At 40.3% G+C, this 15,629-nt stretch overlaps 1 protein-coding gene across 1 annotated transcript; it reads right to left on the minus strand.

The window, feature by feature from the left end:
• Positions 1–1,246: 1,246 nt before the first annotated feature.
• On the minus strand, positions 1,247–14,981 carry LOC139473038 (failed axon connections homolog). Its single transcript, XM_071255553.1, has 6 exons — positions 14,939–14,981; positions 11,081–11,216; positions 5,618–5,817; positions 4,991–5,193; positions 2,556–2,678; positions 1,247–2,367 (listed from the first exon to the last, which is right to left on the minus strand). Exons 1-6 carry the CDS (start codon positions 14,947–14,949, stop codon positions 2,261–2,263), a joined length of 780 nt encoding a protein of 259 aa, XP_071111654.1. The 5' UTR covers positions 14,950–14,981; the 3' UTR covers positions 1,247–2,260.
• Positions 14,982–15,629: the final 648 nt, after the last annotated feature.

Here is a 15,629-nt window from a genome sequence, read left to right on the forward strand (position 1 = left end):
AAGATCACGCAACATGGTCTGTTGCAGTCATTGGAAAATCTGCTATTCCACGCGAATATCGCACATGTAAGCTTTGTACCTCCCCAGCCATAGCCTTCGAGTGCCATTATCTCTTTAGATGTGAATATTTTGACCAGCAAAGAAAATACATTAACTGATAATCGATATCTAAACTCTTAATTTGTAAAAATAATACTCTCTGTACTAAAGTAAACAACTGTTGCCATTTGATCACATTGTATTTTTGTATATATGTATGTTATTATGTTGCTTTGGGGCGGTCGGGTAGCCTATAGGCTAAAGCGTTCGCTCGTCACACCGAAGACCCGGGTTCGATTCCTGACATGGTTACAATGTGTGAAGCCCATTTCTGGTGTCCCGCGCCGTGATATTGCTGGAATATTGCTAAAAGAGGCATGAAACCACACTCACTCACTCACTATTATGTTGCTCATATGCCACCGGCTGGTGGTTTGAGTTAATAAAGAAATTGAATTGAATTGAATTGACTTCGTGTGCTTAACTCTTTGGCATACCTCGTTAAAAATTAATGAGGAAATTAGTTTCCATCACTAATGATTCACACTGCACTATGATCGAAATGAATACAACACGACAGATTGAATGTGTACAGTTTGAAAATTATCATACAGGATATAATGTGGATACAGTTGTTTATTCTAACGTCTTGGTGCAAAGGTTTTGTGCCACTTAAATGACAAACCTGTTTGGCGTCGCTTGGTGAAACCGTCAGGTGTTAAAATGTTACCAGTGTGGACGTTATGTTATCTTACTAATTAATGTGAATATACAAATCCGTTGTTGTTAAGATTGTGTACTCCAACTCCTTCAAATCTGAACGGCAAACATCTTCATGTCTGTGCTGCCAATTTAACACATGATTTACGAAACCACAAATATGTTAGTTAACTACAATCAAATACTACACAACGCAATATGAGTACACATTCTACAAATATATACTAGAAATTTTACAACAGTAATGCTACATCCACACAGCATTAAAATCTGTTGGCATGGATTTTGAAGAAGGGCTTTCTGACGCTATTATTTCCATGTTTTGCAACTGAATTTAATTCTTCCTTAATACAAAGCAAATTCTCACCATCGTGCTGTGTCACCTTATATAACACTATTTTAGCAATGTTAAGACGAAACTTGTATGTTTATTCAAATAAAATGTCATTATATAATCAACATTATTCAATTATTTGTCAGTGAACATCGTTCCTTTACGCGGGACAACTTGGTACTTGGGATGCAAGCGTGACATTTCGAAAGCGAAAGCATATTTGTCATGTTTTTCCTGAATCTTGTCAATCACATTAATGTCAAAAGGGACAGTCAATTCAGTGACAAATATGATTTCATTGGATTTATCAAAAAGGACAAGATAAGGTTTGTTGGCCTGGATACGTCTGAAGCTGTAAACGGGCCTATTCCAAAGAATTTTGTATTTAACATTTTCCACGACGCCCTCTAGATATTCCGGGTCGTACCATGGATGGACCTCTGTGTAAAAATCAAGCGGAGACGGCGTATAAAATGATCGAGCTACATCACCATGTCGCTTTAGATACTGTGTTTGTGCCAAAGCTGGGCATGTCATTAAATTCATTACATAATCTACTTTTCATATTTACATTTTGCTGCAAAATCACACATTGTCGGTTTCGGGTGGGAAGTGACTGGTCCCGAGCAGCAAACAGAACACCTTCTTTCACTTTTCAGGCCAGTCGACTTCATCCAAGCGAAGGACTCTGCAGGGTTGCTGACGTTCTAAACACAATGCACATAAACTCGATGCAGTGGTCGTTCAGAAGGCCTCTCCTTGCAAAACTGAGTCTAGGCGGACTTGATATGGCACTTCGGGGGTAGTATGGCGCTGATACACAATAGAAACGTCACTTAAGGTCAAGATTTCTGTCGGCTCTGTGCGCACTTCCTTAGACGACACAGCAAGCCGTGCCCCCACATCGGAATAGCAGTCAGTCCTGTGGTTGTGCCCTGGCACTTATGGAATGTGGGAGTGATGTTGTATCGACATTTCATATTCTATATAATACTTAATAATATTCTTTGACAATACAACAATATAATGATGGGTAGTTTTACAACAAGAAAACAATATTGCAAAAACACACATGACAATGAAGTCGACCACCCGCCTCCACAATTTGTAGCTATTAAGAAATTTAAAACCGGATCTTTGGTGTGGTTTGTATGTAACCTCTTCATTTTACTTTGTCGGTATCCGCGTTCCACCGAACGTGATGCACTCGTCCCAGTCTGGCCAGTAGGTCTCCTTCATCCGGTCACAGAAGGCACAGATGCGAGGGTAGCGTTCTGAAAAGTCAAACGATTTCAAAAGCAGTGGTATTGGATGGTGGATATAAACTGAGGTCGCCTTAGTCTGTTTGTTTCTGTACCTTCATTCCGCTTCATTAACTATGTAATGAACAAAGAAATGTTGGCTATTACGTCAGAGTTACTTCTGTATATTTCATAAACACGGTATGAACACATTGATTTACCTTCAATAAGGCGGACTCCTTCCTCTCCCAAACCAGGCATATTCCATCGCACCTGTGACAGCATTCCGAACATTGCGCAATCCACTTCAGTCGCTTTCTTGCCCATGAGGAACGGCTTTTCGCCTGGCAAGAGATAGCACAACTAGATTTGCAGTATTGTACAAACTATCCTACACTCAACACACATGTATTTAATCATTGACTGTTTAAAAAAAATCCTTGAGTTACAGAAAGAAAGAAGAAGACGGTGCAAAGAGTCCGCAACTTGCTTTTTCGAATCATGAGCCAACGCCCTCCGTGATCAAATGGATAGAGTCAGGAAAGCGTAAGGTCGGTGATTCGCCCCCCTGGCTGAGATATACCACAACATGTTAAGATATGGTAGTGACTGTGAGTAAAACTATTCATGTTAAACTGCGGTATGGTATGCCAAGGGGCGAGCACTATAAACCGGACCAGAACGAGAGCGCGCCCGCACGGCCCGCATCAGTGTTTATTAATTAAAAGCTTAGATGATATGGGTGAGCACATTTAGACTCGAAATGTGATAGTAGGGTTATCGAAGATGAGTATCATGTACTCTTTGTGAAAAATATTCATCAATTCGTAGTAAATATCTATCACATGTACATTTACAGCATAAAACTAAACGAACCGTAATACTACTTTTCAGTAATTATCTTTGTTTGAAACATGCTGCACTTTTCTTAATATATATGTTAAAAGAGTAACATGTCACTTTCTAACACTATTTACATTTCTACGTAAACATTTCCTTGTTTTACTTTGCCAGCACATCAATACTTTTCCAGATTTGTATTCGCCCGGAAATCTTAACCCATGAAAGGCATTTTATGTACGTTTCAATGTAATTTACACTTTCTCAACACTTGGAGCTTGTGTCAAGTTGTCAACTGATCGTAGTGTTCGCCATGTGGCTTTCTACTGAATACTCGCGTCTTAGTTACAAGCAGAGTACGTTATTATCTATGCACTATCATATCCTGGCATACTGGCAATGCACTATCATATTCTGGCATAGTACTGACACTGCACTATCATATCCTGGCATACTGACACTGCACTATCATATCCTGGCATACTGGCAATACACTATCATATCCTGGCATACTGGTAATGCACTATCATATCCAGGCATACTGACACTGCACTATCATATCCTGGCATACTTACACTGCACTATCATATCCTGGCATACTTACACTGCACTATCATATCCTGGCATACTGACACTGCACTATCATATCCTGGCATACTTACACTGTACTATCATATCCAGGCATACTGGCAATGCACTATCATATCCTGGCGTACTGGCAATGCACTATCATATCCTGGCATACTTACACTGTACTATCATATCCTGGCATACTGGCAATGCACTATCATATCCTGGCGTACTGACACTGCACTTTCATATCCTGGCATACTGACACTGCACTATCATATCCAGGAATACTGGCAATGCATTATCATATCCTGCCATACTGACACTGCACTATCATATCCTGGCATACTGGCAATGCACTATCATATCCTGGCATTCTGGCAATGCACTATCATATCCTGGCATACTGACACTGCACTATCATATCCTGGCATACTGACACTGCAATATCATATCCTGGCATACTGGCAATACACTATCATATCCTGGCATACTGGTAATGCACTATCATATCCAGGCATACTGACACTGCACTATCATATCCTGGCATACTTACACTGCACTATCATATCCAGGCATACTGGCAATGCACTATCATATCCTGGCATACTGGCAATGCACTATCAAATCCTGGCGTACTGACACTGCACTATCATATCCTGGCATACTGACACTGCACTATCATATCCAGGAATACTGGCAATGCACTATCATATCCTGGCATACTGACACTGCACTATTATATCCTGGCATACTGACAATACACTATCATTTCCTGGCATACTGGCAATGCACTATCATATCCTGACATACTGGCAATACACTATCATATCCTGGCATACTGGCAATGCACTTTCATATCCTGGCATACTGGCACCGCACTGTCCTATCCTGGCATACTGACACTGCTGACCAACGCCGTTAAACTTGTGAGACATGTAATACGAGTGATCATTCCTCTAAGCTGTCATCTCAATATCACACGGTGTTTCCAAACAGTTCGGATCAGACGTAACCGTGCACGTTACTTTTGTAACTGATAGTTGTTTACATATTTATCTGTGATGTGTGGTGGGGAGGATGCAGGGGGGTGCTAAAGGACACTCATCGAGTGATGACTTCAAAGATCTTTCCTTCTTCAGACAATCAACTTGAACTATGAACATATCATCTATTTACCCATACATAGTTATGCACATATTAACTGTATCTACGGACGAAATGACCTGCAGATAGAATGCTTCACCTATAAAATCTGATATGGCTTGAAGATCATCGTTCAATATGCCCTCAATCTCCTCCAATGAGTGTCTCCCCATGCCTTGAGCCCAGGCGTTAGTCGTCATCCTTCTGCTGACCCACCACGTGATTAGCCTGTAGGGCATTCCCATCGCCTGGGTCATCAAAGAAAGGTCGAAATAGTGATTCCATCGCAGACACACCCCTGCCCTGAAACAAAGCACAAGTCCTATACGATTCATTGACATTGCTTACAAAAAGTGTTAATAAAAAGTTAAATAAATGTATATACAATGTATAATATTTAACAAAATTGCAGCAATTGTGTAATTATCATGGAATTTAAGAATGGTAGGTTAGTTAAAAAAAACACTTGATACCATGTTTAAATGAAATTATGACGTAGATCGAGTCGCTTTGCTTCAGAAACGAATTCTAAGAAAGATCAAGCTGACTTGGGTTTTTTAGACAGAGAGCAAAGGCAGTGGTATGTTTTTATTACATCGGGGCTTAATTTTCCACAGCGGCGTGGTTTTCATTATTTCACATCTGAATGAAAATTCATGGCAGCGGGCGATGGGAAAAATACGGACAGCTTTTTAGCCAATATGTGATGTAAAGGACATCTGCATACCAATACAAATGTTCCTCTACCATCTTCTGCATAGCTCTCGCAGTCGCCCTTTGTTCCGGAGTTAGATCCTTGTTGAGGTCAATGTCAAACTTCTTGTTGAAGTATTGTATTATCATGGAGGAATCTCCCAGCACGGTGCCGTTATACTCGATCCATGGGAACTTCCTGGTACCGGGGCAAGTCTTCAGTCCATAATCCCCCTAGAATTGAGAAAATCAGTGAGCAGTTGCCATCATTACCTCTACATTAAGTAGGTTATGTACAGCGAGAGTGTGTATTATGTACAGCGAGTGTGTGTATTATGTACAGCGAGTGTGTGTATTATGTACGAGTGTGTGTATTATGTACAGCGAGAGTGTGTATTATGTACAGCGAGTGTGTGTATTATGTACAACGAGTGTGTGTATTATGTACAACGAGTGTGTGTATTATGTACAGCGAGAGTGTGTATTATGTACAGCGAGAGTGTGTATTATGTACAGCGAGTGTGTGTATTATGTACAACGAGTGTGTGTATTATGTACAGCGAGAGTGTGTATTATGTACAGCGAGAGTGTGTATTATGTACAGCGAGTGTGTGTATTATGTACAACGAGTGTGTGTATTATGTACAGCGAGAGTGTGTATTATGTACAGCGAGAGTGTGTATTATGTACAGCGAGTGTGTGTATTATGTACAACGAGTGTGTGTATTATGTACAGCGAGAGTGTGTATTATGTACAGCGAGTGTGTGTATTATGTACAGCGAGTGTGTGTATTATGTACAGCGACTGTGCGTATTATGTACAGCGAGTGTGTGTATTATGTACAGCGAGTGTGTGTATTATGTACAGCGAGTGTGTGTTTTATGTACAGCGAGTGTGTGTATTATGTAACTGTAACACAACTGAACATGACTTTCACTTTGTTTTCATGTGCAATGTTAATATTTACATCAGATTCAAACGTGTTTGTCAAAGATTTTATGTCTACCTATCTCGTTGTAAATTAAATAAGGTGATATCTTACTCTGATCCATCAGTAAAACGCAAAAGTTTGTTATCGAGTTCTGCAGTAAAATTGCCAATAATTCGCGGATCAATTGCAAATAATTCCCGAATAATTTACAAATAATTCGTGAATAATCTGCGGACATCTGCGAAAACATTTTAATTGCTTTATAGCACTAATCGGAAGTTTTATGGGACCATCGTGAATGGATTGCAGGTACATGTGATATATTCCTGCTATAATAATGCTGTCATTAGATATTCTTACTGACATGAATATTCAATCCATGGTCAACTAGCATATGTGTTCCCTGTCTTGTACAAATACTCATGTAGACATTGAAATATTATATACTAGGATATACTCATGTAGCGGTTTGATGAATACCACTTTGACACTGGTTACATCATAGTTGATGTATGTGCCTCAATTCCCGTGTTATTTAAATAAAAAAAACAACTATAAAATATAGATCTTTCTGTGCGTGATATGTGCTCAGTGTCATTGTGATATAACAGTAGAAATCAGACCGACGGTCAGTGAGAAGGCTAATTATCTTGTATTAGTTTGTAATTAATGTATTATGTACATCATTTGTCATCAGTGCTGCTAAATCAGTGCAAGTTTTCGTTTTTCTCCAGATATTAAAGGGCACTTTCAAGTAATGCTTTCGTGAATGTGTGGAGTGGTAGTCGAAGCATTATTTTGTCACACAAAAATTCGGATTGATGTCCCATATGAGTACAATGTGAACCCTTTAATCTGGTGTACCTACATGTTTGTTTGTTTGTTTGTAGTTTAACACAGCACTCGGAAATATTTCAGTTATATGACGGCGGTCTGTAAATAATCGAGTCTGGACCAGACAGTCAAGTGATTGACATCAGGAACATGTATACATATCATGTCGATATATTGCAGGATTATTTAATAACCGGTATTTATCCATATTATGTTCAGGATGATCAGTTCAGAGTGTCACATGTGGCAGTGTGGCAACACAATGTACATGTATAATGTGCACAACTCTCAAGCGAAAATAACTGTATTGTGATTAAAGTTAAATGTGTGTGCACACTGGGGTTTGAGTTTTCTAATGTAGAACTTTACATTGAAGATATATACCATGTACACCGGGAATATTAAGGTGCGGGGATACTCGAAAATTAGTGATATGATATTCCGCCGAATGACGAAAAAATAAATGAATATTGGGACACAAATTCAACTTTGCCACTTTTGATTTGAAGTTGGGAATAACTCAGAAAAAAACACAGCCTTCTTATGCTAATTTCCATATTCTCACTAGTACGTTGTATATCTTTTATACACAATGCCACTCGCCTAAGAGAAAGTTGCATCTTATTACAGAGTCCGTCTAATCGACAGTGTTGATATTTGTGAATTTCTTGATTCATTGTTGTTTATCATTTTTGAAGACCGGTAGTGTCACAATTTGTGGTGATTTTAATTGTAGAATTGGTAGTATGCCGGATTATATTGAAGGTATAAATTGTTTAGGTGAGAGAGATGCGGTTGATTTTACTAGATATAAGTATGGTGATATTTTGTGTGATCGTTTAGTTAAAAGCAATATGTGTGTTTTAAACGGCAGAAATTGTACGCAAAATAATTTTACTTCCATTTCTACACGTGGCTCAGCTGTGGTTGACTATTACATAATTCCCAATGAAGATCTGCAGTGTTATGAAACGTTTCACGTAGAGCGTGCAAGTGAGATTGTCAGCAGAGTTTGTGGTAGCTGTGGCGTGGGTTTCGCGCTTGGTCCCTGATCATTCATTTTGTCATGTCAAAAAGGATTCCGGGAACGTAGAAGTACTATTGATCACATATCAACACTTACTAATATTGCGGAGACAAGAAAGAAAACGAAACTCGCTGCATATGCAGCATTTATAGATTTCAAGAAAGCCAACCGATCTAATGCATATACCAAATGTTATGAATCTGTCGTCCTTCCAGTTATTACGCATGGAGCGGCAATATGGCCTGGGGAACCAAAGATTACAGTGAAGTGACCAAGGTGCAGAACCGGGTCTGTAGATTTTTCCTCGGCAACAAGACTGGAGACTGGGCGTTATGACAACCTGCCGTTGGAACAGCGAATATGTCCTCTGTGTTGTAATGATGTTGAACATGAAATATATGTGATTTGGAAATGCCCTGTCTATGATGATCTCCGCAATTCTATCGAAAATATTGTTCCAGATGTTAAAGAAGATTTTGATTATCTGAATGATGTAGATAAATTATGCTTTTTATTCTCCGCCGTTGAACCGCTTATTTTATACTTACACGTCGTCGAAACCTTGTGTATAAATTTTACGTATAACACTTCATATTAAAGTGTTTTAGTCTATCATAATGCCATAAGGAATGTACCTTGATGGGGGCACGGGTGGCCCAGTCGTCTAAGGCGCCGCGATTCGCTGTGCAGAGTTGCGTACCTATGATTGTGGGTTCGAATCCCGGTTCTCCCCGAATATGTTTCTAGATTTGTCAGCACCATACCCGTGCTCGTGGGTTTCACCGAATTGATAAACGTCTGAGACCTGCATCACTTCGGGCTTTCCTCCCACATTAAGCTGACAGGCCATGATATAACTGGAATACTGGGATACTGATCCAGATACCAGTCATTCTTACACACGGACTGTAATTCGAGGACTCTACCGCTTTCAATAGATTGACGGAATTTACTACGAAAATGCGTTACCACAATGGTGTACGGAGGTATTCTCTGACAATGTTATTTTCATGTAATTATTCTTAATGCTATACCTCGTAACTCTCTCTATATATATTGCTTGAACAAAGAGCCCACATCTATGCTGTAATCGGTGCAACTGTGTGTCCACATACACAGTCTCAGCTGGCTAACGTCGCACCTCCCATCAAGTCAGCTCTATTTTACAAGCATTATTCAATTTCCGAAGACATTTTGAATGAAAGGAATTAAAATGAAATTCGTTTTATAATAATATTTAACAAACCTACATGTACGTGTATTTTGCCGAGTTCAAAACCTTACACACCCGTTCTACATTTCGTTCCAACTGACATGGGACCCGTGAAGATCCGGAGTAGAATAGGTCTTCAGCAACCCATGCTTGCCGTAAAAAGCGACTATGCTTGTCGTAAGATGCGACTAACGGGATCGAGTGGTCAGGCTCGCTGACTTGCTTGAAGCATATCAACGATCCAAATTGTGTGGATCGATGCTAATGATCACTGGATTGTCTGGTCGAGACTCGATTATTTCCAGACCTCCGTCATATAGCTGGACTATTGCTGAGTGCGGCGTTAAACAACAAACCAACCAATTGGCATGGACCATTCGACTCGTATACGACGTTAAAGTGAATACATTTTTATAGTGTGCACACATGTATATAAATAACTCTTAACTGCATAATGCATATTCATGATAATCAATTAGTCTCGTTCCTAAATCGAATGAGCACATTCTGAGTCTAAATCTGCAAGATGACAGACACAATCCTTCATTGGACAATGCATTATCATTTGTTTTCGTTTAACCTATTGTACTTAACATTTGAAGTCATTTCATGTAAAGTATCAAGGAGTACTGAAATTGTGAGGTATTATGAATGAAATTAGAATATGAATTGGGACAAAACAGTCACCATATGGGTTGTACATGTATAACTTGTCTTCCAACACCACGCCTTTGCCGCCGACGCCCGAGGGTCATAAAACTAATTTGTCCCATAAAAGAGGCAATTAGTTTCGCCGATACTCCGCAGTAGCTCCGCAGGGGTGTTTGCGTAGCTACGCAGAAATTTTACAAACATTCTGCGTAGGCCCCGCGTAGCAGCGCAAAAGTTTTACAAACATTCTGCGGAAATTTTGCGAAATAAAGTAAAAGACTTTTACGTTGTAGTGTATATCATGCAATGTTTTTGAGACGCTGTAAAATAAATAAACATAACGTGTATTACCATCTCTCACCAATATGACACGTGTTCAATCCATAGGATGTATAATGGCCCACATGTTTTAATAATTCTTCTTCTCCAACTTTGAACTGTGTAAAGTGATAACTTTGGAGCAAATTATTAATATTTTTATTATTATTATAGTTAAACGTTAACATACATGGCGAGCTATTTAAGAGATAACGATACACATAGATCAGTAGGGGGGTACGGGTGGCCCAGTCGTCGAAGGCGCCGCGATTCGCTGTGCAGAGTTGCGTCCCTTGGGCACGCCAGAAACCTATGATTGTGGGTTCGAATCCCGGTTCGCCCCGATTATGTTTCTAGATTTGTCAGCACCATTCACCGAAGATGTAAACGTCTGAGACCTGCATCACTTCGGGCTTTCCTCCCACATTGAGCCGACACGCCGCGATATAACTGGAATAATGTTAAAAGCGGCGTTAAACCCAACTCACTCACTCTCACATAGATCAGTAAATGTTCTATTACCTGATATGGTATGTCTGTCATTCTGAAGTAAGTCTCCAGCTTCACAGCAAATGGTATCATACTGGGTGTCCACGGGCCCCGTCCTGGGTGGTGAAAGATGACGACATCGCTAGGTCGGGTTGTCTCCTGGCTTGACCTGGAAACCGTCAGAATACTTGGGAGTATACCTCTAACGAAGATATAAGACAAAATACATTCTGCTTGCAAATTCCTCCTCTCACTCCCTCTCTAAACAGGTCGTTCTGACGTGACTTTTAATGGGATGACTTTAGAACTAAAATCTGATTTTAATGAGATTGACCGGTGATTGATATTGTGAATTAAAACAGAGCGACAAAACGGTGACCTCCCATTAGTCAGATGTCCCATCAGTCAGACAACTTAAAACAAGAAATGATATGACTGATTATCTCCTGACTCTTACCTGTAACACACTGGTTTAGTCCAATTGTTGGTGATAACATATGCACTATAAGCATAAATATGGGGGGTTGGGGAGGGAGCGGGGAGCGGGGGGGGGGGGGGGGGGGGGGGGCGGGGGGGGCGGTCGGGTAGCCTAGTGGTTAAAGCGTTCGCTCGTCACGCCGAAGACCCGGGTTCGATTCCTGACATGGGTACAATATGTGAAGCCCATTTCTGGTGTCCCCCGACGTGATATTGTTGGAATATTGCTAAAAGCGGCGTAAAACCATACTCACTCACTCATAAGTATGGCACAAAAATACTGCAGAAGGAACCAAATACAAATATGCGCAAATAAACGGGGCATCTCACTAAACGCCGACAAAAAAAACAGGGATAGTTTTCAAACACAAAACAAAACACCCCAAACTACAACTAAACATAAATCCTATGAATTTCAAAACAAGAAAAACAGACTAAATTTCTAGGACTAATCTTTGATGAACAACTAACCTGGGGTGCTCACATCAAAACCTAATAAACAGATGCAGTAAAGATCTAAATACACTGCGCTGCCTGACACGTTCCAACTGGGGGATAACGATAAACTAAACTCAATCCAATTCCAAGGACTTAAGATAATCACTCGCACACAACAGGGCACCTCGCTTACTGAAGGTCCTAACTGGCACAATCCCCCTTGATTTAAGCCGAGAACAGTTAACAATACATGTCTGGACCTCAACCCAATCAAACACATCCTCAAAAACAATAAAAGCTTAAAAAAACAAACACTAGCACGGAAGAACCCATTATTAACACCGATCTCTCAACACACTCAACTACTTAAACATACACAACTTAAACGATTTAAGACTAAACACAAAACCAAACAACATAGTCACATCCAAACTAAAAAAAAACAATATAGATCCAACACTTTCCTCCAAACTAAATAAAGAAACCGACCCCAATACCGCCAAAGCCATCACACTATAATACATACACGAAAAAGGGCCAAATTGGTGTCACATCTATACAGACGGGTTCTCCCACACAGGAACACACATGATTCGGCATCAATATATACCAACCAACAAAAGAAACAAATGCTATAGGCTCCCAAAAAATCAATCAATTTTCACAGCCGAATTAATGGGGATGGCTACAGCTCTACATAACCCCTAAATTAAAAAACAAAAAAAACCAATCCTAATCCTAACTGATTCACTAAGTGGACTCCAAGCTACAAAACACAAAAAAATCGACCTAAATTACTTCAACAGATACTAAAAGAGCTCCAACAAACTCCGAAATAGAATTCGGATGGATCCCTGCCACGTTGGAGTGTTTGGTAACGAACACGCTGGCAAAGCAGCCAAAGCATCACTAAGACTAGAGAAAAAAAGCATCAACCTACCAATATCTAAAAACGAGATTAAAAGTATCACTAAGAGTAAAATCTTCCAAAGTGGCAAAACCAATATCAGAAATTAAACTGTAAACTAAAACAGGTGCTCCAAAAGCCACTAAAAAACCCTCCATAAATCCAAAAATATCGACAGGGCAATAATCAAATTACAGACAGGACACACTAAACTCTCACCTAGGCAACATCAGAAAACACCAAACATGTAAATGCCCTCACTGTAAGCTAATAGAAACACCTGAACACGCACTATTACACTGCACACACCACCGACAACACAGAACCCTCAAATCCACAATAACCTGCAACAACCAAATGTCTCTGGCAACACTTCTAAACCCACTAAACGAACTACAAAACTTCAAAGCATCAGGCATTTTCCTAATTAAAACAGGCCTACTAGCTCGCATCTAATAAACTACAAAATCTTCCTATCACCAATCTAAAACCCCCCAAAAACAAACCCTAAAAGAAAATATAAGAAAATAACACACAGCCACACAAACTCCCTTAGTTCCCCCACCAGTTATAGCACTGTATTCTTCAAAATTACAAATTTCCCCGGGAATTGAATAAGCAGCCCCAAAGTCCCCCAGGTTGCCCTTCCTTTTCGGACATTCTCTCCTCGGCAAAGCCACTAATTGGCCTGGCGGGCCCGTGTGCCAAATTGTATAATATCTACCTATATACCACTGTATAATATCGCATGCAATATTCCAGCTATATGGGGGCGGTCTGTAAATAATCGAGTCTTGACCAGACAATCCAGTGATTGACATAATGAGCATCGATCCAAGCAATTGGGATACGATGACATGCATCAACCAAGTCAGCGAGCCTGACCACCCAATCCCGTTCGTCGCCTCTTACGACAAGCATAGGTGCCTCTTACGACAAGCATAGGTGCATCTTACGACAAGCATTGTCGCCTCTTACGACAAGCATAGGTGCATCTTACGACAAGCATACTCGCGTGTTACGACAAGCAGAGGTGTCTCTTACGACAAGCATACTCGCGTGTTACGACAAGCATAGGTGTCTCTTACGACAAGCATACTCGCGTGTTACAAGCATAGGTGCCTCTTACGACAAGCATACTCGCGTGTTACGACAAGCATAGTCGCCTCTTACGACAAGCATACTCGCGTGTTACGACAAGCATAGTTGCCTCTTACGACAAGCATACTCGCGTGTTACGACAAGCATAGTTGCCTCTTACGACAAGCATACTCGCGTCTTACGACAAGCATAGGTGCCTCTTACGGCCCTCTGCACTCTCAACAAAGTAGACACAATTTATGGATAACAAATTCTTTAATACTGTACATTCTCAACATTGTCTCTATCAGAAGTGTTTGCACGTGGTCTGTGTTTGGTCCGAGTTTGCTCGGGCGATCAAAAGCGAGTAAAACGTCATGGACGTATCGTGGAAAGTCTTTAGACATGTAGAATAGTATTATGTCTACCTAAACACGGCACAGTAAATGAAGTGAAGCCACATCTCGCAACTCTCAACGTACTCTAGAGATCACACGTAAATGTTTCATGTTCTTTGTTCAATTTTTATGACACATCAATTGATCGATGCTGATTTCCTTTACCGAGATCGATAAACAAAGTACATGTGAAACGCGACACAAGGGCGGGCAACTCTATATTATCGCGGTATGGCTATCTTGTTGAGTTATACGTGTGGAATATGTGCTTTACATAACTTCCTGTTTTGGATTATGAATAATCAGTATGCATACGACCAAGGTTTGGGTCAAGGGGCTTATATATGTAGGCTTCGACCAAACGTGAAATTAGTATCAACATGTTGCGATATCTTTATATATGGAGTTACGTCTCATCAGGCGAGAACAGGTATTGTGTATTACAGGTCACGAGAGGAGCAACTCGCTTCCTCCCTCTGCTGTCATTTGCTTGGAACCTCAATTTCAGCCCTATCATCAACGTCATGTTATATATATATAATAGTATCGAGTAGTTGAACCAGCTACAGGCACAGGGTACTAGTGTCTTACCACTGACCCATTTCCTCTGAACCCAACAGTCTCCGTGTGTGTGTGCTGCATAAACAAGGAAAGGGAGGTAACTCTACCTTGACACAGCGCAAAACGATATTAATTTGGGAGATATGAGACTGCCAACCAAGTGTTAGAAATCGGCACTAGTCCTATAGCCCTTGCCAAACTGCACAATAATTACGGTAAGCTATCTAAGGGCTAGTAGAAAATTGCCCTTTTTTAAGGGTTTTGCTGTATGTTATCATTATAAGGACTGTTCTCCTCAAACTGTTTGCTTCTATCGATGTAACCTGCTTTTGATTCGGGGGGATTCGGGAGTCTATTTTAAGGATATTAGTTCGGGACTCAGCTGTGTCGTACGCAGGATGCACATAAATTCGTATTTGGTACGCATAGTCAACATTTAAAAAAGAATGATGATGTTTGTAAAAAAGATCCTATACATAGTTTTCTGTACTTCAACTTCGCACTATTTTATGAGCTAGGAACGTGTTCTGTCGGTTTTCGTCTGTGGCCGACATTCTGTCTGTGTAGAGTGAATTCTAACGTGCTTTTGAGATTAACTACTGTGCTGTAAAAAGGGAGCGTAATTTCAGTCTCTGTTTTCTGTTTGAATTACAATACGTATATATATTATACATCTGCAGTACAGCCGTATATAGTGCACGAAGAGCCGTTATAATTCTGG

Source organism: Haliotis cracherodii, unplaced genomic scaffold, assembly GCF_022045235.1.
Source record: "Haliotis cracherodii isolate W230 unplaced genomic scaffold, xgHalCrac1.p SCAF_26, whole genome shotgun sequence".
Classification (NCBI taxonomy): domain Eukaryota; kingdom Metazoa; phylum Mollusca; class Gastropoda; order Lepetellida; family Haliotidae; genus Haliotis; species Haliotis cracherodii.

What these genes read in the sequence shown, in the direction of transcription:
- LOC139473038 (XM_071255553.1), bottom strand. An exon ending in TGACAGACATACCATATCAG is followed by an intron (nt 5,818 to 11,080) that starts GTAATAGAACAT and finishes TCTCAATTCTAG; the next exon opens with GGGGATTATGGACTGAAGAC. An exon ending in AGGAGTCCGCCTTATTGAAG is followed by an intron (nt 2,368 to 2,555) that starts GTAAATCAATGT and finishes TTGACTTTTCAG; the next exon opens with AACGCTACCCTCGCATCTGT.